The 22005-nt window shown below is 33.7% G+C and overlaps 6 protein-coding genes across 8 annotated transcripts in view; 3 read left to right on the forward strand and 3 right to left on the reverse strand.

Annotated features, from left to right (window-relative positions):
- The first annotated feature begins 4019 nt into the window (after positions 1-4019).
- On the forward strand, positions 4020-5289 carry LOC111446553 (jasmonate O-methyltransferase-like). The gene is made up of 2 exons (XM_023085406.1): positions 4020-4812; positions 4882-5289. Exons 1-2 carry the CDS (start codon positions 4045-4047, stop codon positions 5242-5244), a joined length of 1131 nt encoding a protein of 376 aa, XP_022941174.1. The 5' UTR covers positions 4020-4044; the 3' UTR covers positions 5245-5289.
- A 557-nt stretch (positions 5290-5846) lies between these two features.
- Positions 5847-6564, reverse strand: LOC111446396 (50S ribosomal protein L31, chloroplastic-like). The gene is made up of 2 exons (XM_023085206.1): positions 6437-6564; positions 5847-6350 (listed from the first exon to the last, which is right to left on the reverse strand). The coding sequence occupies exons 1-2, from the start codon at positions 6506-6508 to the stop codon at positions 6021-6023; spliced, it is 402 nt and encodes a 133-aa protein (XP_022940974.1). The 5' UTR covers positions 6509-6564; the 3' UTR covers positions 5847-6020.
- A 4711-nt stretch (positions 6565-11275) lies between these two features.
- On the forward strand, positions 11276-12549 carry LOC111446565 (jasmonate O-methyltransferase-like). The gene is made up of 2 exons (XM_023085418.1): positions 11276-12078; positions 12146-12549. Exons 1-2 carry the CDS (start codon positions 11311-11313, stop codon positions 12506-12508), a joined length of 1131 nt encoding a protein of 376 aa, XP_022941186.1. The 5' UTR covers positions 11276-11310; the 3' UTR covers positions 12509-12549.
- Positions 12550-13874: 1325 nt separating this feature from the next.
- LOC111446395 (50S ribosomal protein L31, chloroplastic-like) lies at positions 13875-14686 on the reverse strand. The gene is made up of 2 exons (XM_023085205.1): positions 14575-14686; positions 13875-14488 (listed from the first exon to the last, which is right to left on the reverse strand). Exons 1-2 carry the CDS (start codon positions 14644-14646, stop codon positions 14159-14161), a joined length of 402 nt encoding a protein of 133 aa, XP_022940973.1. The 5' UTR covers positions 14647-14686; the 3' UTR covers positions 13875-14158.
- A 967-nt stretch (positions 14687-15653) lies between these two features.
- Positions 15654-19504, forward strand: LOC111446454 (glucose-1-phosphate adenylyltransferase large subunit 1-like). 3 transcript variants are annotated; one of them, XM_023085283.1, is made up of 15 exons: positions 15654-15742; positions 15847-16088; positions 16161-16283; positions 16433-16606; positions 16704-16796; positions 16860-16943; positions 17052-17107; positions 17205-17298; positions 17399-17584; positions 17670-17750; positions 17957-18043; positions 18120-18224; positions 18455-18561; positions 18904-18964; positions 19184-19504. In XM_023085283.1, the coding sequence occupies exons 2-15, from the start codon at positions 15858-15860 to the stop codon at positions 19283-19285; spliced, it is 1584 nt and encodes a 527-aa protein (XP_022941051.1). In that variant the 5' UTR covers positions 15654-15742; positions 15847-15857; the 3' UTR covers positions 19286-19504. The 3 variants fall into 3 exon arrangements, with proteins under 3 accessions (XP_022941051.1, XP_022941050.1, XP_022941052.1); XM_023085282.1 differs by lacking the exon at positions 15654-15742 and having other exon boundaries at positions 15749-16088; XM_023085284.1 differs by lacking the exon at positions 15654-15742 and having other exon boundaries at positions 15749-16088; positions 16170-16283.
- Positions 19375-22005, reverse strand: part of LOC111446456 (mannan endo-1,4-beta-mannosidase 7-like) — a 3831-nt gene continuing 1200 nt past the window's right edge. Inside the window, exons 3-5 of the mRNA XM_023085285.1 lie at positions 21455-21577; positions 20109-20302; positions 19375-20026 (exon numbers count right to left, since the gene is read on the reverse strand). Coding sequence (XP_022941053.1) covers positions 19567-20026; positions 20109-20302; positions 21455-21577 — 777 coding nt within the window. The 3' untranslated portion in view covers positions 19375-19566. The remainder of the gene's footprint in view (positions 20027-20108; positions 20303-21454; positions 21578-22005) is intronic.

Consider the following 22005-nt stretch of genomic DNA (forward strand, 5'->3'; position numbering starts at 1 on the left):
TAATATTTGCTTTTTAAATTAAAGAAAATCCTTTAGAGAAAAATAATAATAAATAGATAATGGGCCCAAATGGTGACGGCCCACATACCAGCCTGCTCCAACAAATCTATACTCGCAAGTTATATTCGGCTCAAAATGCTCCTCTATAAAGACATTTATGGTCGATCCGAAAATGAACCCAAAAAATAAATAATAATAATAAATAAATAAAAAGTGTGTAGGCTACGTATGGTTAGATAAATTGATTTTTTTTTAAATAATAACAATGAAAATTTGATTTTTGTGTAAATTTTAAATATTTGAAGCAAATAAAATAACAAAAAAAAATCAATTTTACTGGAAATGGGTCATACCACATGACCTGATCTTCTCTTGATCTATCTAGTAGGTAGTGAGACGTTGTTACGAAGTTGCATCAACCGTAGAGTAGCCACAATTTGAAACATGCATGAAGCGTTAAATCTTCCTATGGCATCTAAACCATTAAATGGGGTAGTGTCGAACCCCCGAGTGGTTGTCTCCCTAAAGTAAAACTTAACACACTAGATCATCGGCATTATTTTATGGTAGGAATACGACCTTTTAAGGTGACCATAATATAATTCATGAGCAATAACGAAGTCAAGGTAGATAAAGGCGAGCAACCCAACTAACAATAACAAATAGCTGGGAGATCTTTCATTCCATAAGAGACTTCCATTCACTAGAACCGTCGAATGTCGAACCACCAATTTGATGGCTATTGGCCCTAGTGCTCAGGTGGTTTGCCCATGCACCGAACTTAGTCAATATTAATTCAAGTTGAGACATGAGGACACAATGCACACACGTTATTTTTATTCTATTTAATTATTGTTATTATTTTGAATAACCCAACCAATATTAGTTATTGTTATTATTTTGAGTTGCAATAGGATGTATGGAAAGAACATGTTCTTTTTTAAAAAACAACATGTTCTTTTTTAAAAAACAACATGTTTAGATTCTGAGGCACACCTGAAATGAAAGACATATACCTTTAAAGTAAAATTCATAACCAACTTGTAGAAAGAATTTATTTATAATCGTGCTTCCTGCCACACTTCTCAATCCCACCAGAATATATTATTATTCCTTATCGTTGCCGACATCTACCCTGCGAATCTTGATCGTCCATTTTCCTCATGTTTATAAATAAGAGTATCGATTTAGCTAAATTTCTTTAAAATATATATATATATATATCTTACCATATTGTAGCATAAGTATGAGTAAAATCGATCATAGTCACACATCTACAAACAAAAATAAACAAAGAGAACAAAGATTTACGTACCTCAAATATAAGAAATTACATTCACGGATGGTAATCAATGACTAGAACTGAAGTGTTTACAAGTATACCTCTCATACTACAAATTCTCATTTTCAAAATTTCTCCGAATTGCTTTTATGCAAATACAAAAACGGGCACTCACTCTACTTTTTATAACAATTATAAACCATCCTTGATATAGACGTAACAATAATAATACTAATAAATGAATCAAAATAACACTAATACTCATACATGAATCAAATGATGACTCGAAGGAAAAAATGTACAAAAATATATATATATATATATATTCATAAATCCAAAAAATTTATAAACTAAATATTCATTACACTTCTCACATTTAAATTTTTAGTTAAAAGTTATTATTTTCAATTAAATCTTATAATTATAATTTTACTAATCATTATTTAATCTGACAATTTTATAAGTTTAGGGGTATAATTGCAACAACTCACGTGGTTTTAAATCCAAATATTTGTAATTTTGAAATTTATCCTTAATTTACTTTTAATTGGTTAAATTATATACTGTTCTATGAATTTTGCCTTCTAATTTTTTTAAAGGAATTATTTCAATGTTATAACTTAATTTTTTTGTCTTCTCCCTAAGATATATATATATATATATATATATATATATAGGTAAAAAATAAATAAAATAAACATTTATCACGTTAAAAAAAATGACAATAAATTAATGTACTATCTTTTATTGGCATTTGACCCTTAAGGACACATTAAAAAAAACGTGGCATTAAATCAGTGGACTACATATTAATGATATTCAACCTTTCACAGCACAATTTCACAGCACCAAATCGACACCTTGTCTCACTATCATCCAATTTTCAATTTTTTTGCAATGTTGGAAATAAATTATTGAATACAACTCTTACTTAGTCACTAATTTGATTACAGTTACCTTAGAAAAAAAAAACATTCCTTCCTCATTTGACAAACCCATCTTAACATAACAACCAACTCATCATTCTTTAATATTATTATTTAACCAATTATTTTCTCTAAAATATTGTTTATTAAATTAGTTTGAGTTCAAATAAATGAAAAGTTTATACCAGTGGTTGTTCATACATTTCGTTAATTTTAATATATTCATTTTTTAATATGATATAATATTTTATATATATATATATATATACACTTTTAATAATAGAAACTCGCAATTTTATATTGAGTGATCTTCTGAGAATTTTCTCACATAGATGTGAAATTTATATTGAGTGATCTTCTGAGAATTTTCTCACAAAGATGTGAGAGAATATCAGAACCTTCGGATGTCAATTTAGAGACAATTATATTTATAATTTTAAACGTCAAAATTATTTAAATTTTGAATAAGGAGGACTCTACTTTTTAGGTATTAAATTTATAATTAAATAACCATTTTGTGGCCAAAAACCCTAAACTAGTTACTTTCTTTCACACACAGCATCAAAATAAAAAATAATAAAATAATAAAAGTACCCACGTTAAAAAAATGCGAGAAGGGCGTTCCATAAGAGAGAGAGAGGGAATAAGAATATATAATTTTTTTTAAAAAAGTTTTTTTTTTTTGGTATGACATCATTTAATTTTGAAATTAATTAATAAAAATATGTCGGACGATAAGATTTGCTAATAACGGAATTGAAAGGATAAACACGGTAGGTTGAGATCGATTTTCCATCTAAACAATGTCCAAACTGGTTAGGTACATTTTCAAACTCTAGAAACCAAATTTTTAAACATTATGAGTTAGGTCGATGAATCTATTTATGAGAAGCTCCATCGAGATGAGACTATGAAAGGACTTTGACCTTTTTTTTTTTTTAATTTCTTTAAACATATATTTTTAAATAATAAGAGGTAATCAATGGCAAATAGAAAATAATAATATTCTAAATATTAAATTTTAAAATGTTATAAAAATATCCATAACAGAGATACAACGTAAAAATAGTAAGAGACAATAATGATAACATAAGACAAATCCACAGTTTTGAAAATTCTTCAAGATCTTCAACTCCATTCATTGTGTTCTCAATCCTATAAAAAAATTAAGATTTATAAATATAAAATATAAAATCCTTTAAAATTCAATATTTTCTTAAATTATTTGTAATGACAAATGAATTAAAACCACCCTTAATTATGAAAAAAAAATCTTCTAAATTTCGTCTACCATAATAATTTCTTATAAATTTCGCACAAATAATGATGGAAGAATATAGTGCTTTATTTTGAATGTGAAAAGAACCTAATTTTTCAAAGGGCATCTTCCTGCCATTGATTGTGTTGGTCGGTGGATTTCAAGTTGTTATTGATTGATGCCATGTTTTTAAATTAAAATTATAAAATAAAATTGTTTGGCAAGATATTATTTAAATCTTCTATTATTTAAAATTATAAAATTGTTTGGATAGAATTTTGAAATAATAATAATAATAAAAAACATTTAAATAGGAATATAATATAAAAATATTATTGTTGATTTTATTTTTTAATAATAAAAAGACAAAAAAACAATAATTTTCGAATATCCATTGGCACAAACAACACATTATTGTAGTGCTAGAAAGAAACCCAGGCAGACCCACCATTGTAATTTCGCAAACGTTAATAACGTTTCCTTTTTGGAGGCTATAAATAGGTGTACAAATTCCACCATTTTCTTCACCAATCTATTAATTCATATATTTGCTTACAAATTAATCAAAAAAAAAAAAAATGGAAGTTGCGCAAATTCTGTGTATGAACAAGGGAGGTGGAGAGTTGAGCTACACGCAAAATTCGTCCCTTCAGCAAAAGATCATATCGGACTCGATGCCGATCACCGAGAAAGCGGTGGAGGCCCTTATAAGCATGGACGCTACAAGCGCTTCGCCCCCGCAAAGCATTGCCATTGCGGATTTGGGCTGCTCCTCCGGGCGCAACGCATTGCTTCTAATCTCCGACACCATCAACCTTGTTTACGCCAAATGCAAACGCCTTGGCTACCCGCTGCCTGAAGTTTCCGTGTTCTTGAACGACCTTTTCAATAACGACTTCAATAGCATATTCGGGTCGTTGCCGGATTTCCACCGGCGGCTCAAGGACACAAACAGTGATGAAGTTGGGCGGTGTTTTATCTCCGGCATTCCGGGTTCTTTCTATGGAAGGTTGTTTCCTAAACATAGCTTGAATTTTGTGCATTCGTCTTCTAGTCTCCATTGGCTGTCGAAGGTTCCAGAAGGTTTGGAAGGAGAGGACAAAATAAGGATGAATAAAGGGAAGGTTTATATTTCTCGGACAAGCCCGCCGAGTGTTTTGTTGGCTTACGCTGCTCAGTTCAGGAATGACTTCTCGCGTTTCATAAGCTCGCGCTCTGAAGAGATGGTGTCTGGTGGGCATATGGTTTTGTCTTTCATGGGAAGGAAATCGATGGACCCCACAGCTGCTGGTACCGCCCATCAATGGGAGCTCTTGGCTGAGGCTTTAACCACCCTCGTTTCTCAGGTAAAGCTACGAGAGCTTAAGCTTAAAGTGGATAATATCATATGGTTTCTAATATTTTTTGTGTGATAGGGTTTGGTTGATGCGGAAAAGATCGAGTCATTTAATGCACCTTTCTATGCGCCATGCATGGAGGAAGTGAGGATGGAGATAGAGAAGGAAGGGTCGTTCAATATAGATCAGTTCGAAGACTTCGATGTGGAATGGGATGACTCGACAGAGGGGACTAATAGTGGGCTCAAGAGTCCGTTGAGAGGACAAAGAGTAGCAAAGACGATAAGAGCTGTGGTTGAAACGATGTTGGAGTCTCATTTTGGATTTGGAGGAGAAATTATGGATGTTCTGTTCGAGCGTTATGGAGCCATTATCGAAGATTATTTGTCATGGAATACAATTAAGAGTACTAATTTAGTCATTTCTTTCGTTAAGAAATGATATGAATAAATGGGTTTCAATAATTTGGGAAATTTTATTTTGTTATCTTCTGATGAAATTTGGAGTAGATGTCAATTTATAATTGTAATAGATTTTATTTCAATTTAAATTGTATTTACTTTTATTAGCATACTAATTTTAAAGTTAAGCTTTTAGATTAAATTTTTAAAAATTTATAAATTAGGTATATTCAGTACTTTGCCGACAAGGGCTGGGGAATTAATGATAATTAAAGAGAAAAATAACTTATTTTTGTTTAAATAACAAATATGAAATAATAATTATATTTTGTTTCATAAGGAGACATGTCTCACTTTTATTTTTTTTGTTTGATCTAGAGTCTATGCTCTTTCTTGTCTTTTTGTTTGATAAAGAAACATATCCATTTTTCTAGCTTTTTGTTTGATAGGAAAATATATCCCCCACACCCACACCCACACCCCTCTTATTTCAACATCAATCATACAATATAAACTCAAACTCAAAGTTTTGAAACACAAATAATGATCAAATGGGTATCCAGCCGAAGGCCAGAAAGAAAATCGAACAAATGAAGAACAAGTCTACTGCAGACCCATCAAACTCTTCATCAACAATGAGCATTTAAAGAACAGCGAGGCAATGCAAGGCATTTGACAGAAACAAGCGGTTGAATTCAGACAAATTAGTTTCGATTGTGATAAATTACACAGATATATGATGCAATAGAAGAACCAAAAATCTCAATATGCATTTGAATTTAAATTGTTACCAGGCTAATTGAATTCCCTAGTCTTCTACTTCTTCTTCCCTTTGCCGCCGGATTTGCGTTTTGTGGGCAGAACGATTTCACCTTTAAGGACAGGAATCTCCATCAATTGCGACAGCTCTCCAAATTTCTTGCGGAATTTCTCCACCTGATCAGCGTCGACTAGCAGAGCGGAGCGGCTGCCCAAATAGAACGGGTGATTTCCCGACCACACATCCACGGAGTACTCTTTCTGAGTCCCACCGGTCGTCATCACCAGTTCTCCGTTGCAATAAACCTTCGCATCCTCGTAGAATTGGGGATGAATATCCTTTTTCCGGCAGGTCACCACCGCCCGGTAACGTCTCGCTCCCAACTCCTGGAAATTACACAGAAATTTAGGGCAATAGAGATGAACAGTCACCATCTTCGGAAAATTGAGAAGTGAGAAAACGGGGAAATTACCTTGTTCTTCGGCGGTGCGATAGCCGGAGAAAATGGCCGTTGAAGGAAGGAATTTGTTAGGTTGAGCGCCATTGCTGCGGTTGCGATGAAGAGAGGATAAGTGGGAGGAAGAACAGATGGGGGAGATGAGTTCCCCTTCACTCGTTTTTCTATTTTGGGCCTGCCAGTATTGGGCCTTAAACTTTGACCTTGGGCTTCAATGGGCCTAAACTTGAACATACTGAAAGATATTTAAACATTAATAATTTAGTTGGATTAATTGAAATGAATTAATTGGATAATTAAGTTGGTTTTAGGGGAAAAAAGCCATTTTTATAAGTTCTTAAATCTTTTAGTTTAAGGATGGAGTTTTTTTAGTTATTAAATTAATGATAATAAATGATTACTAAATAGTGCTCATATTTATGATCGAGTTAAATTAAAAAAAAAAATCGAAATAAAATATAATGAAAATTAGTAATGGCAGCATAAAAGAAAACTTCAGGTGTTATTTGATTGGATGGTCACGTGATCTCCACTGTCTTAAATTTGTGGAGAATATCAACCGTCCATTTCGTTTGAAATTTGTGGTCAACAATTTATATTCTTCCTCTATTTCTGATTTTCTATATAAATGTCGTGACTGTGGGCCGTACACCGCACGGTACAGGCTACCGGATCAAACAGTTTTATTGCAATTTTTTTTTTCGAAAAAAAGAGTAAAATTTCAAGGATAAAAAAAGTTTTTTTTTAAATAAAAAAAGTCAGTTTTTTATTTGTTAGTTAGATGGGTGTTTTTTTTTTATTTTAAATTGTTAATTTATTCCCAAAAATTTGAATTCAATTAATAGAAAATTGGGGAAAAATTATTCATTTTATTTATCATATTACATTACAAATAAATGCAATTATACATAATTACCTATTGAATATGGTCAGAGATTCTCCAAGTTAGAATTAAAATTAAAAAGAAAAAAAAAAGCTTTTGATTTAATTTCAACAAATTAAAATTTTTTAAGAACAAATAATTTCAATTGCCAAATAGATGAACCATACCACAAGACCTGATCTTCTCTTGATTTATCTAGTAGGTAGTGAGATGTTACGAAGTTGCATCAACCGTAAAGTAGTCACAATTTAAAATATGCATGAAGCGTTCAATCTTCCTATGATATCTAAACCATTAAATAGGGGAGTGTCGAACTCCTCAGTGGTCGTCTCCCTAAAGTAAAACTTAACACACTGGATCATTGACGTTCTTTCATGGTAGGAATACAACTTTTTAGCTGACCATAATATAATTCATGAACAATAGCTAAGCGGATAAAAGATTTCCAACCCAACTAACAATAACAAATAGGCAAGGAGGTCTTCCCTTCTATAAAATTTCCATTCACTAGAACCGTCGGATGTCAAACCACCAATTTTGATGACTACACGATACTACTCACATGAGGACACAATGCACCCATGTTATTTTTATTCTATTTAATTATTGTTATTATTTTGAATAACCCAACCAATTATTAGTTATTGTCTTTTAAATATATATATATATATATATATATATATATATATATAACTTCCCATTGTTGGATGATGGAAGTCCCACAGCTAATTTAGAGAATGATCACGGGTTTATAAGTGAGAAATACTAACTCCATTAGAATGAGGCCTTTTGAAGAAGCCCAAAGCAAAGCCATAAGAGTTTATGCTCAAAATGAACAATATCATACTATTGTGGAGAGTTGTGTTCGTCTTACACCCATCATCAACAATAAATCTCTTTGTTTAGATTGCACGCTGTTCGTCTTACACCCATCATCAACAATAAATCTCTTTGTTTAGATTGCACGCACGGAAATAAAAGACACTGTGGAAAGAACTTATTTTTATTTATAATCGTGCTTCCTGCCACACTTCTCAATCCGACCAGAATTTATTCTTATTCCTTATCGTTGCCGACACCTACCCTGCGAATCTTGGTCGTCCATTTTCCTCATGTTTATGTTTACAAATAAGAGTATCGATTTAGTTAAAGTTCTTTTTTTTTAAAAAAAAAAAGTCTCCCCTACCATGTTGTAGCATAAGTAGGAGTAAGATCGATCGTAGTCACACATCTACAAATAAAAATAAACAAAGAGAACAAAAATTTACGTAGCTCAAATATAAGAAATTTCTCTACATCCATGAGTGGTAATCAATGACTAGAAGTAAAGTGTTTACAAGTGTACCTCTCACGCTACAAATTCCTATTTCAAAATTTCTCCAAATAACACCGATGCTCCTACATGGAAAATATGAGAAATAAATCAAATGAATTTAATATGGGAGATAAATCAAATGAATTTAATAGGTATATGACTCATACATGAATCAAGATGATTCATGTACCACTAATGCTCGTACATAAATCAAGATGATTCATATACCAATTTGGGAGATAAATTAAATGAATCAAGATGATATATATACCAATATAGAAGATGAATCAGATGAATTTAATAGGTACATGACTCAAAAGTAAAAAAATGTATAAAAAATATTCATGAATCCAAAAAAATTTCCGTTTAAATCCAATGCTAAAAATTTTGAATTTTGAAATTTATCCTTAATTTACTTTTTAATTGGTTAAATTATATGCTAAGTTCTATGAATTTTGCCTTCTAATTTCTTTTAAGGGAATTATTTAAATGTTATAATGTATTTTTTTTTTGTCTTCCGTCTCTAATATATATATATATATATATATATATATATATATATATATATATATATATTTAGGTAAAAAACAAATAAATAAACATTTATCACGTTAAAAAAAATGACAATAAATTAATGAACTACCTTATTGGCATTTGACCCTTAAGGACACATTTAAAAAAAACGTGGCATTAAATCAGTGGACTACCTATTAATGATATTCAGCCTTTCACAGCACAAAATCCACACCTCGTCTCACTATCATCCAATTTTTAATTTTAATATATTCATTTTTGCATATAATACCATACATACATATATATATATATATATATACTTTTAATAATAGAAATTTGTTTTAAGTAAATTGGATGATCTTTTTAAAATTTTCACCGTAAGAATATATTTATAATTTTTAAAGTCAAAATTACATAACCCTAAACTAGTTACTTTCTTTCACACACAAAATCAAAATAAAAAATAATAAAATAATAAAGTACCCACGTTAAAAAAATGCGAGAAGGGCGTTCCATAAAAGAGAGAGGGAATAAGAATATATAATTTTTTCTTTTTTCTCTAAGACAACATTTAATTTTGAAATTAATTAATAAAAATATATCTGATGATAAAATTTGCTGATAACAAAATTAAAGGGATAAACACGGTAGGTCGAGATCGATTTTCTATCCAAACCAATGTTCAAACTGATTAGGTACGTTTTCAAACTCTAGAAATCAAATTTTTAAATATTATGAGTTAGATCGATGAATTGATTTATCAGAAGTTCCATTGGGAGTTAACGACTTTAATCTTTCTTTTTGTTTTTTTTTTTATTTTTATTTCTTTAATTTTTTTAAACATACATTTTTAAATAATAAGAGGTAATCAATATCAAATAGAAAATAATAATATGCTTTAATGAATGGCAAATAATAATATTCTAATATTAAATTTTAAAATGTCATAAAAAATACCCATAAGAGTGATACAACATACAAATAGCAAGAGACAATAATGATAACATAAAACAAATCAACGGTTTTGAAAATTCTTCAAGGTCTACAATTCCTTTCATTGTAGTTCTCAATCCTATTAAAAAAATAATAATTTTTTTAAAAAGTGAAATAAAACATAATTAAGATTTATAAATATAAAATATAAAAACCTTTAAAATCCAATGGTCGATTCTTTGTTGACTGTCCAACAATAGCTCAAATGTCTAAAGCCAGATTCCATTCATTATTATTATTTTTTTATATATTTATATTAAATGGAAATAAGTAAATTTCATATAGTAACTATTTCAATCTCCCTCCTTTAAATACGAATTTCGAGATCTCAATAATTAAGTCGATAATACTAACGTATTGTTAGAAATTAGTAAATTTCGTCGACCACGCGTATAGTATGTGGATTTTGAAAAAATTTGGTATTCAATTTCTCTACGTGGTGATTTTTAAAGTATAATTATTTTTCTCATTTTAAAATATTTATATTAATTTTTTAAAATACACTCTTAATTAGGAAAAAAAAACTTCTAAATTTCGTCTACCATAATAATTTCTTCTAAATTTCCCACAAATAATGATGGAAGAATATAGTGCTTTATTTTAAATGCGAAAAGAACCCAATTTTCCAAAGGGCATCTTCCTGTCATTGATTGTGTTGGTCGGCAGATTTCAAGTTGTTGAATTGATTGATGCCATGTTTTTAAAAAAATTAAAAAATAAAATTGTTAGGCAAGATATTATTTTTATTTCTCATTTTCTGATTTTGTTTTCAATTTTCAAATAATACACCTATTTGATAACTTTTTCTACTGCTCTAAAAAATTTGGATAGAATTTTGAAATAAAACAAGATAAAATAATAAGTTTCTTATTTCTTGTTATAAAATGCATAATAAACATTTAAATAGGAATATAATATAAAAATATTATTGTTGATTTTATTTTTTAATAATAAAACAAATAAAAACAATAATTTTCAATATCTACGGGCACAAACAACACATTATTGAAGTGCTAAAAAGAAACCCACGTTGACCCACCATTGCAATTTCGCATACGTTTATATAACGTTTCCTTTTTGGAGGCTATAAATAGGTGTACAAATTCCACCATTTTCTTCACCAATCTATTAATTCATATATTTGCTTACGAATTAAACTAAAAAAAAAAAATAGAAAAGAAAATGGAAGTTGCGCAAATTTTGTGTATGAACAAGGGAGCTGGAGAGACGAGCTACACGCAAAACTCGTCCCTTCAGCAAAAGATCATATCCGACTCCATGCCGATCACCGAGAAAGCGGTGGAGGCCATTATAAGCACCGACGCTGCCAGCGCTTCGCCGCCGCAAAGCATTGCCATTGCGGATTTGGGCTGCTCCTCTGGGCGCAACGCATTGCTTCTAATCTTCGATACTATCAACCTTGTTTACGCCAAATGCAAACGCCTTGGCTACCCGCTGCCTGAAGTTTCCGTGTTCTTGAACGACCTTTTCAACAACGACTTCAATAGCATATTCGGGTCGTTGCCGGATTTCCACCGGCGGCTTAAGGACACAAACGGTGATGAAGTTGGGCGGTGTTTTATCTCCGGCGTGCCGGGTTCTTTCTATGGAAGGTTGTTTCCTAAACATAGCTTGAATTTTGTGCATTCAACTTCTAGTCTCCATTGGCTGTCGAAGGTTCCTGAAGGTTTGGAAGGAGAGGACAAAATAAGGATGAATAAAGGGCAGGTTTATATTTCTCGGACAAGCCCGCCGAGTGTTTTGTTGGCTTACGCTGCTCAGTTCAGGAATGACTTCTCGCGTTTCATAAGCTCGCGCTCTGAAGAGATGGTGTCTGGTGGGCGTATGGTTTTGTCTTTCATGGGAAGGAAATCGATGGACCCCACAGCTGCTGGTACCGCCCATCAGTGGGAGCTCTTGGCTGAGGCTTTAACCACCCTCGTTTCTCAGGTAAAGCTACCGAGCTTAAGCTTAAAGTGGATAATATCATATGGTTTCTAATATTTTTGTGTGATAGGGTTTGGTTGATGCGGAAAAGATCGAGTCATTTAATGCACCTTTCTATGCGCCATGCATGGAGGAAGTGAGGATGGAGATAGAGAAGGAAGGGTCGTTCGATATAGATCAGTTCGAAGAGTTCGACGTGGAATGGGATGGCTTGGCAGAGGGGGCTAATAGTGGGCTCAAGAGTTTGTCGAGAGGACAAAGAGTGGCAAAGACAATAAGAGCTGTGGTTGAAACGATGTTGGAGTCTCATTTTGGATTTGGAGGAGAAATTATGGATGAACTGTTCGAGGGTTATGAAGCTATTGTTGAAGATTATTTGTTACAGAATACAGTTACAAATACCAATTTAGTCATTTCTTTTGTCAAGAAGTGATATGAATAATTAGAAATATGGGTTTCAACCATTTGTGAGTTTTTATTTAGTTATTTCATTTGGAGTACATGTCAACCACATTTATAATTATAATAGATTTTATTTCAATTTAAATTGTATTTATGTTTATTGGCTTACTAATCTTAAGTTGAGCTTTTTTATTAAATTTTTAAAAATTTATAAATTAGGTATATTCAGTACTTTGCTGGCAAGGGTTGGGGAATTAATGATAATTAAGGAGATAAATAACTTATTTTTGTTCAAATAAAAAATAAAAAATAAAAATTATATTTTGTTTCATAAGGAGACATGTCTCACTTTATTTTCTTTTGTTTGATCTAGAGTCTATGCACTTTCTTGTCTTTTTGTTTGATAAAGAGACATATCCATTTTTTTAGCTTTTTGTTTGATAGGAAAACGCATCCCGACCCCTCTTGTGTAGCCTCTTTTTTCAAGAGAAACGTTGATATGAACTAAGACATCAATCATTCAATATAAACTTTAAGGAAGATACAAATAAAATATTGCTCAAATTGTCACAGGATGTTGCAATTCATGCAACATTAGAGAGAACCAAGTTTCATTTATTCCCCGATTACAAACTCTGGGTTGCTTGTATTTTATAAATGTATTTTAAAATTTTTTATTTACTTTAATGTTACATCTACACACCGTGTGGTCATAAATATTAAAGTTACAACTATTGAAATACAATGTAAATGATTTTCATTTTGAGGCTATACAAAGTCATGTGCGTTGCATACTTACCGTATTCTACTTAGAAGATGGACCCTACCGTCTATTAAACATTTTTTAAAATTCATAGACAAATAGACTTGTTCATGATTAACTTACTGTTTAACATTTCATTACCTAAAATGAATTCAAAATCATTAAAGTGTGTATGTATATATTAATTTCTCGATTAGATTACACTTAAAAGATAAATACTGCGATGATTTTAAGAATCATTTAAGTTTTTTCTGGAGCTTCATTTCAATCAAACGGACCTAAGATCCGATCAGATATTTCACCCATATTCAAACGAATTTTCCAAACAATCTTAGATCTATGAACTTTTAAATTCTCTAAACAAAATTCATTCTAATAAACAATACTTGGAATAGAGACTTGCCGTAATTTGCTATGGCTTCCTCTCATAAGCAATTCAGTAGCAGAAAAACAGACTGCCATGAAGTGGCCCAGAACTTCAACAATTCCTATTATAATTTCTCTATAACTTTCTTTCCCTCTATGAATTTTCTTCTTTTTGATATCAATTCTAAGCTAAAACTGAATTCTTAAGCCAAATTACAAAAAGAAATTCACTGAGGAAGTAAGCATTTATATATAAGCTCAAGTTTTAAAACCCAAATAATGATCAAATGGGTATCCAGCTGATGGCTAGAAAGAAAATTGAACAGACGAAGAACAAGTCTACAGCAGACCCATCAAACTCTTCATCAACAATGAGCATTTAAAGAACAGCGAGGCAATGCAAGGCATTTGACAGAAACAAGCGGTTGAATTCAGACAAATTAGTTTCGATTGTGATAAATTACACAGATATATGATGCAATAGAAGAACCAAAAATCTCAATATGCATTTGAATTTAAATTGTTACCAGGCTAATTGAATTCCCTAGTCTTCTACTTCTTCTTCCCTTTGCCGCCGGATTTGCGTTTTGTGGGCAGAACGATTTCACCTTTAAGGACAGGAATCTCCATCAATTGCGACAGCTCTCCAAATTTCTTGCGGAATTTCTCCACCTGATCAGCGTCGACTAGCAGAGCGGAGCGGCTGCCCAAATAGAACGGGTGATTTCCCGACCACACATCCACGGAGTACTCTTTCTGAGTCCCACCGGTCGTCATCACCAGTTCTCCGTTGCAATAAACCTTCGCATCCTCGTAGAATTGGGGATGAATATCCTTTTTCCGGCAGGTCACCACCGCCCGGTAACGTCTCGCTCCCAACTCCTGGAAATTACACAGAAATTTAGGGCAATAGAGATGAACAGTCACCATCTTCGGAAAATTGAGAAGTGAAAAAACGGGGAAATTACCTTGTTCTTCGGCGGTGCGATAGCCGGAGAAAATGGCCGTTGAAGAAAGGAATTTGTTAGGTTGAGCGCCATTGCTGCGGTTGCGATGAAGAGAGGATAAGTGGGAGGAAGAACAGATGGGGGAGATGAGTTCCACTTCACTCGTTTTTCTATTTTGGGCCTGCCAGTATTGGGCCTTAAACTTTGATCTTGGGCTTAGTGGGCCTAAACATCAACATATATTTAAACATTAATAATTTAGTTGGATTAGTTGAAATGAATTAATCGGATAAAATGAAACATTTATTAGTCATAATTTTTTTTTAGAAGAAAGCTCATTAAATTGGTTCTAGGGGAAAGAAAAAGCCATTTTTATAAGTTCTTAAATCTTTTATTTAAGGATGAAATTTTATTTTTTTAGTTATTAAATTAATAATAATAAATGATTACTAAATAATGCTCATATTTATGATTGAGTTAAAATTAAAAAAAAAAACAATCGAAATAAAATATAATGAAAATTAGTAATTGCAGCATAAAAGAAAACTTTAGGTGTTATTTGATTTGATGGTCACGTGATCTCCACTGTCTTAAATTTGTGGAGAATATCGACCGTCCATTTCGTTTGAAATTTGTGGTCAACAATTTATATTCTTCCTCTGTTTCTGATTTTCTATATAAATGTCGTGACTGTGGGCCGTACACCGCACAGTACAGGCTACCGGGTCAACAGTTTTATTGCATTTTTTTTTTCGAGTAAAATTTCAAGGATAAAAAAGTTTTCTTAAAAAAAAAAAAAAAGTCAGTTTTTGAGTGTTTTTTAATTTTAAATTGTTAATTTATTCCCAAAAATTTGAATTTAATTAATAGAAAAATTGGATCAAGAAATTGCGAAAAAATTATTCATTTTAAGAATATGGTCAGAGATTCTTCAAGTTAGAATTAAAATTAAAAAGAAAAAAAAAAGCTCAATTTAATTTCATAGATTAAAATTTTTTAAGAACAAATAATTTCAAAGGCCAATCATATTCTTTATTTATTTTTTAAAATTATTTAAAAAAGAAAAGAAAAAAGAAAAAAAAAAAGAAAAAAGAAAAAACTATTTGTCACAAACAGATGAGTATAAGAGGCCAAGAGAAATGCTGAGCTAACGAGTTGGTCCGACTCGGCTCTTTTCTGTGAAGATATTGTTAGTTAGAAAAGATCCGATATATTTCTGATTTTTTCTATTGTGTGATTTACTCAGCATATTCAGACTAGCTAATCGGAGAACGTACCTTTCTTGATCTCCAGTTGATCGGACAATGGATTCGTTTGGCATGACCTTGATGGCCGATAGCATTCCATTTCGAATCGGCGGTCAGTGTGGTTGGAATCAACGTTCCGGGCTCTGGGGAGAGAGTATTCGAAGATGCAAACAGATGCAGATGAATGTGCACTCGCGGAAGAATCCTTCTTCTCAGAGCTGCGCTACAAAGCTTAAGCCAGGAGTTGCTCATTCTGTTCTCATGTCAGATATCGATGAGGAAGCAATGGTACGTCGATATTGTTGATATTCATAAGAGTATGAACTTTTACAGGAATTTTGACTCCAATTTTGGCCTCAGATTTTACAGGCTCCCATATTGGAGGCTCCAAGAGCTGATCCGAAGAAGGTCGCTTCAATCATATTGGGCGGAGGTGCTGGAACTCGCCTGTATCCTCTCACCAGCCAGCGATCCAAACCTGCGGTAATTTCCTCCTAACAAATCGCTAATATCTTGAAGGATAGCTTCATAACCTTGAAAGCATTGTTGATTGGGGGAGACGTTTAGATGGTTATAATAGATAAGAAGCCATTGATCCAACACAGGATAACGAATTAGTGCACGATTTGCAGGTTCCAATTGGAGGTTGTTATAGGCTGATCGACATACCTATGAGCAATTGCATCAATAGTGGCATCGAAAAGATATTCGTTCTAACACAGTTTAATTCCTTTTCTCTCAATCGTCACCTTGCTCGTATTTACAATTTTGGAAATGGAGTGAATTTTGGCGATGGATTCGTGGAGGTATCATGACTGTTCTTCCCATTGTTACAATCTATACCCCTGCTTAGCAATTGTGTTAATCGAGCTCAATCTCCCGATTCATGTTTGAGACACACAGGTTCTAGCTGCCACTCAGACTCAGGGTGAAACCGGAAAGAAGTGGTTCCAAGGAACTGCCGATGCTGTCAGGCAATTTATATGGTTATTTGAGGTGGGCGCATAAGATCAGCTTTTTTAGTGTGTAAAGAACGTTTTGACCATTGGGTTTCTGCAGGCTGCTAAGACCAAAAATGTTGAAAACATTCTAATTTTGTCTGGCGATCACCTTTACCGGATGGATTACATGGATTTTGTGCAGGTATAATGTTAAATCATAGCTAGTTTGTCGTTGTTCGTATCATTTTTTTGCACAAATTTTTGTTTTCGTTTGATTCATTGAGGCTTTCTGGTTGTTTTGAACGTGCAGAGACATATTGACACAGATGCAGATATTACAGTATCATGCATACCAATGGATGATAGGTATGCCTTTCTTTCGTCGTGGCCGCCATGATCTTATGATTATTATGACTATGTTCTTAAACTCTTAGATATCCATTATTGCTTCGGTATTTTGCAGCCGAGCATCAGACTACGGTCTCATGAAAATAGATGATACAGGACGCATTCTACATTTTGCAGAGAAACCAAAGGGATCTGACCTGAAAGCAATGGTTGATAACATTGATGCAATTAGTTTATGAGTCCTGTTCCTTATGGGGCTTCAAATCTTTGTCTGATTTTGTTTTGAATCCATCATATATTATACTGCAGGAAGTTGACACGAGAGTTCTAGGACTTTCAGAACAAGATGCAAGAACAAATCGTTATATTGCATCAATGGGAGTCTATGTATTTAGAACTGATATTCTACTAAAGCTTTTGAAATGTACTTATCCCTCAAGCAATGACTTTGGCTCAGAAATTATTCCATCGGCTGTTAAGGACCACAAAGTTCAAGTGAGATCCATTTAGATAAAGTTTTGTGTTTCATGAAGAGGAAGGCTTTTGGTGATAATAGAACTACGTTTCCCAATTGTTTCAGGCATATCTATTCAATGACTACTGGGAGGACATTGGAACCGTGAGGTCATTTTTTGATGCCAACTTAGCTCTAACGGAACAGGTTGTATCCATCTTTCATGCTTATATTCATTGAGTTAAATACTTGCATCGAATATAATTCCTCCTGCCCTTGATCCATTTCAAGTAACTTAAGTTGCCTGTGAAAGTTTCAAACAAAACATGCCCAAGTGTAATGAATGCAAGGTCTTTCTCCTAACACAAGAAAGTAGTTACGTAAGCTGAAGATTAGTTGTGTCTTTCATGCAGGGCCCAAAATTTAAGTTCTATGATCCAAAGACTCCATTTTATACATCACCTAGATTCTTGCCCCCTTCCAAAGTTGAGAAATGCAGGGTAAGATATGGAACTCAAATTTGCTCTCTGCATCATCCGTTTGATTCTTGTATATCAAAAGAAACTGTATTTGCAGATTGTAGATGCAATAATATCTCATGGTTGCTTTCTCCGAGAATGTAATGTTGAACACTCCATCGTTGGTGTGCGCTCTCGATTGGAGTACGGTGTGGAGCTTAAGGTGAGCCATTCCCTCCTTCCCAATAGGATACAAGAAGACTAAATGCGGTTTCAAAAGCTGGTTGGCTAAACTTGAACTAAAACAAGAGAACTGGCCATGCTAATTTGTGATAGTATAGATAGATTGCTCCAAATTAAATTCATAGCAGCTGTTTGTTACTTGGTGTTGTCACATAGTTTCATGTCCTTCAAAACCTTATAATGTTTGGATTGGTTGGTTTTGCATTCTAGGATACTATGATGATGGGTGCGGACTACTATCAGACTGAATCTGAAATTGCATCTCTGCTTGCCGACGGAAAGATCCCAATTGGCATCGGAGAGAACACCAAAATCAGGTAATATGCAAAAAAAGTGAGAGCCCATATTTATTAGTAGTGAGCTTGAGCCAAACACTAGTGTCCACGAGGATGCTGGGCTTCAAGGGAGTAGATTTTGAGATCCCTCGTTGGTTGGAGAGGAGAACGAAGCATTTCTTAAAAAGTTTGGAAACGTCTTTAGAATCTTGAGAGGAAGCCCATAAAGGAAAACCCAAAAAAAATAATATTGGATTATTACATAAAACTATGTGCAATCCTTTTATTAGTTAAATATAACCATTACTTTATTATCTCTCACTGATTATCATGAAATTATTCGTACGTGGATTCGATCTTGTTTCTGATCCTTTGCTACTTCAGGAATTGCATAATCGACAAGAATGCCAAGATTGGAAGAAATGTGGTTATTGCGAACACTGAAGTAAGTATAAATTTTATACTCTTTTAAGGGATGTTTGGCTCGTAGTTTTAATACGTTAAAGTTTACGAAGTTTAAATTGTTTAATCTGTGTTTAAATTTGAACAAAGAAATAAGCAACAAAAACTTGAGTTTGGTTCATGAGTTTATTGTATTCTAAGAATTTGCAGACTCTCCAAATTATGAAGCTATATGATCAAAGCGCGCTTGTAACTTTTTCAGGGCGTTCAAGAGGCTGAGAGACCAGACGAAGGATTTTATATAAGATCCGGTATCACAGTCACATTGAAGAATGCGAAGATAAAAGATGGAACCATTATTTAAATTCCAATGGCAGCAGCCTTGTGGTGGTCAGGCCAAGAGATAGGTGAGGGTTGAAAAGGAAGCAATTGCTGGAGGCTTGAAACCTACAATTCTCAGCAATGAATAATTGGCGTAAATATTTATCTTCTTTTCTTATATGTAAAATGTAGAAAGCCAAAATATTTCCTAAGACAACTCTTGATTTCAATCCTTATATCACAAGGCACCACATTCAGCTTTTGGATGAGCAAAAACTCTCATCTCTTGACCTCACAACTTATATTAAGTAGTCAATATTTTGCTTAATTTCCAGGACTGTTGTTGTTGCCTCCCTTTAAGGCCTCCTTCCACTCTGCTCTTCCTATCTCCTTTGCTCTCTTCAACTTCTCAATGTTCCTGAGTCTGGCATACATCTTCCTGATGCGAATCAGCCTTCTAGACTCCTGAGATATTAAGTTAGCAGTCGACAGGTTCTCGCTAAGTATCACTTCGTACCCGTCTCGAAAAGAATCCATTCCTTCAACTAATAGTTGCCAGAACAATCCACCCACAGCTGCGCCGCCGCCTCGAGCGGAGGAGTACACAGCTGAATAAACAGCATTGTAAAGCTGATCCCTTTGATCAGAGGCAGAGTTCTTTGTAGATTTCCCAAACTCAGCAAAGAGAACTGGCTTGTGCAGAATGTTCTGTGCATCTTGGATGTGTTCATTGAGCCATGTGTTTAGGAATGAGAGCTGATTCTGATTAGTAGAACCAGTTAGCCTACAAACATCAGTAGAAATCACCCATTTCATTTCTCCTAATGGATTGAAGAAGTGAAGAAGGGAAGAAGCTTTATTGTTACCATTGATCAGGATATGAGTGGACTGTGGCAAAGTCAATTTCAGGTATCTGATTGTTGGCAATGAAATCAGTTCCCACTTGAAAGTTTGGATTCCCTTGATTCCTTGATTGTCCGTAGAACCCTTCCAAACCAGCTTCTAATAAGTGCTTCCCATCTATTGATTTCAAGTATGAACCCATTTCTCTAATCCACGCCTGCCCCAATATTTCATACATCAAACTTCCTCACGATTTTAAAAATGCGTTCTCGCACCCTTATAAAGAATATTTCGCTCCCCTCTTCGACCAATGTGGGATCACACCCACCCCTTAAGGGCCTAGCATTCTCGCTGGCACACATTAGTTGGAGAGGAGAACAAAGCATTTGTTATAAGGGTGTGGATTAGTTCCCTTCTCCGACCGATGTAGGATCTCACTCACCCCCTTGGCCCCAGCGTCCTCGCTGGCACACATTAGTTGGAGGGGGAACGAAGCATTTGTTATAAGGGTGTGGATTCGTTCCCCTCTTAGATGATATGGGATCTCACCCACCCTCTTAAGGCCCCAGCATCCTCACTGAAACACATTAGTTGGAGGGGGAACGAAGCATTTGTTATAAGGGTGTGGATTCGTTCCCCTCTTAGATGATATGGGATCTCACCCACCCTCTTAAGGCCCCAGCATCCTCACTGAAACACATTAGTTGGAGGGGGAACGAAGCATTTGTTATAAGGGTGTGGATTCGTTCCCCTCTTAGATGATATGGGATCTCACCCACCCTCTTAAGGCCCCAGCATCCTCACTGAAACACATTAGTTGGAGGGGGAACGAAGCATTTGTTATAAGGGTGTGGATTCGTTCCCCTCTTAGATGATATGGGATCTCACCCACCCTCTTAAGGCCCCAGCATCCTCACTGAAACACATTAGTTGGAGAGGGGAACGAAGCATTTGTTATAAGGGAGGGTGTGGATTAGTTCCCCTCTCCGACTGATGTGGGATCTCACCCACCCCTTAAGGGCCCAGCATCCTCGCTGGCACACATTAGCTGGAGAGGAGAATGAATCATTTGTTATAAGAGTGTGGATTAGATCCGCTCTCCAAACAATGTGGGATCTCACTCACCCCCTTAAGGCTCCAGCGTCCGGAGAGGGAAACAAAGTATTTGTTATAAGGGTGTGGATTTGTTCCTCTCTCCGATGTAGGATCTCACCCAACTTTTTAAGGGCCCAGCGTCTCCGTTGGCACACATTAATTGGAGAGGAGAACAAAGAAATTTGTTACAAAGGTCACCTAAACATGGACAATATATTTTGGCGGTGAGTTTTAGCCAAGAAACCAAGAAAGGAAAGGAAAATCTAGAGAGAACCTGGATCGTATTCCCCGAAGGATCTGAAGGACATCTAGGCTCGTTCATGAGTTCCCAAGCCATTATGGTTGGATCATCTTTATACGCTACTCCGGTGAAGCTGTTGATTCTAGTCAAAATGCTCTAATATACAATATGCATTCAAACAAAATTATCAATATTCATAAATTAAAATCCATACATTAATATAAACTTATTGCATATTAGCTTTCCAAAATTAGTATTTCAAAAAAAAAGTTTTGTTAATATTATTATTTTAAAAACACCTTAAATTTTTAAAAAAGAAAATAAAAAATATTTTTACTATCACGTTTTTAACATCTATAAAATGTCAATAAACGATTTTCGTTCATTGAATGATTTTTTTATTAAGGTAAAGGTGTTAAAAATATTTTTAAAATTTCATTTTAAAATTCAGATTTTATTAGTAGTTATATTTTCTAAACAAAACACTAACGTTTTACCTTTGTAACTCATTTGTTTAAGTCTAAAACTAAAAGATAAAGGATATCTTTCAGTTTTTTTTTTTTTTTTTTTTTTTTATTTAAGGG

The sequence above is a fragment of the Cucurbita moschata genome, unplaced genomic scaffold, assembly GCF_002738365.1.
Source record: "Cucurbita moschata cultivar Rifu unplaced genomic scaffold, Cmos_1.0 Cmo_Scf00008, whole genome shotgun sequence".
NCBI lineage: Eukaryota > Viridiplantae > Streptophyta > Magnoliopsida > Cucurbitales > Cucurbitaceae > Cucurbita > Cucurbita moschata.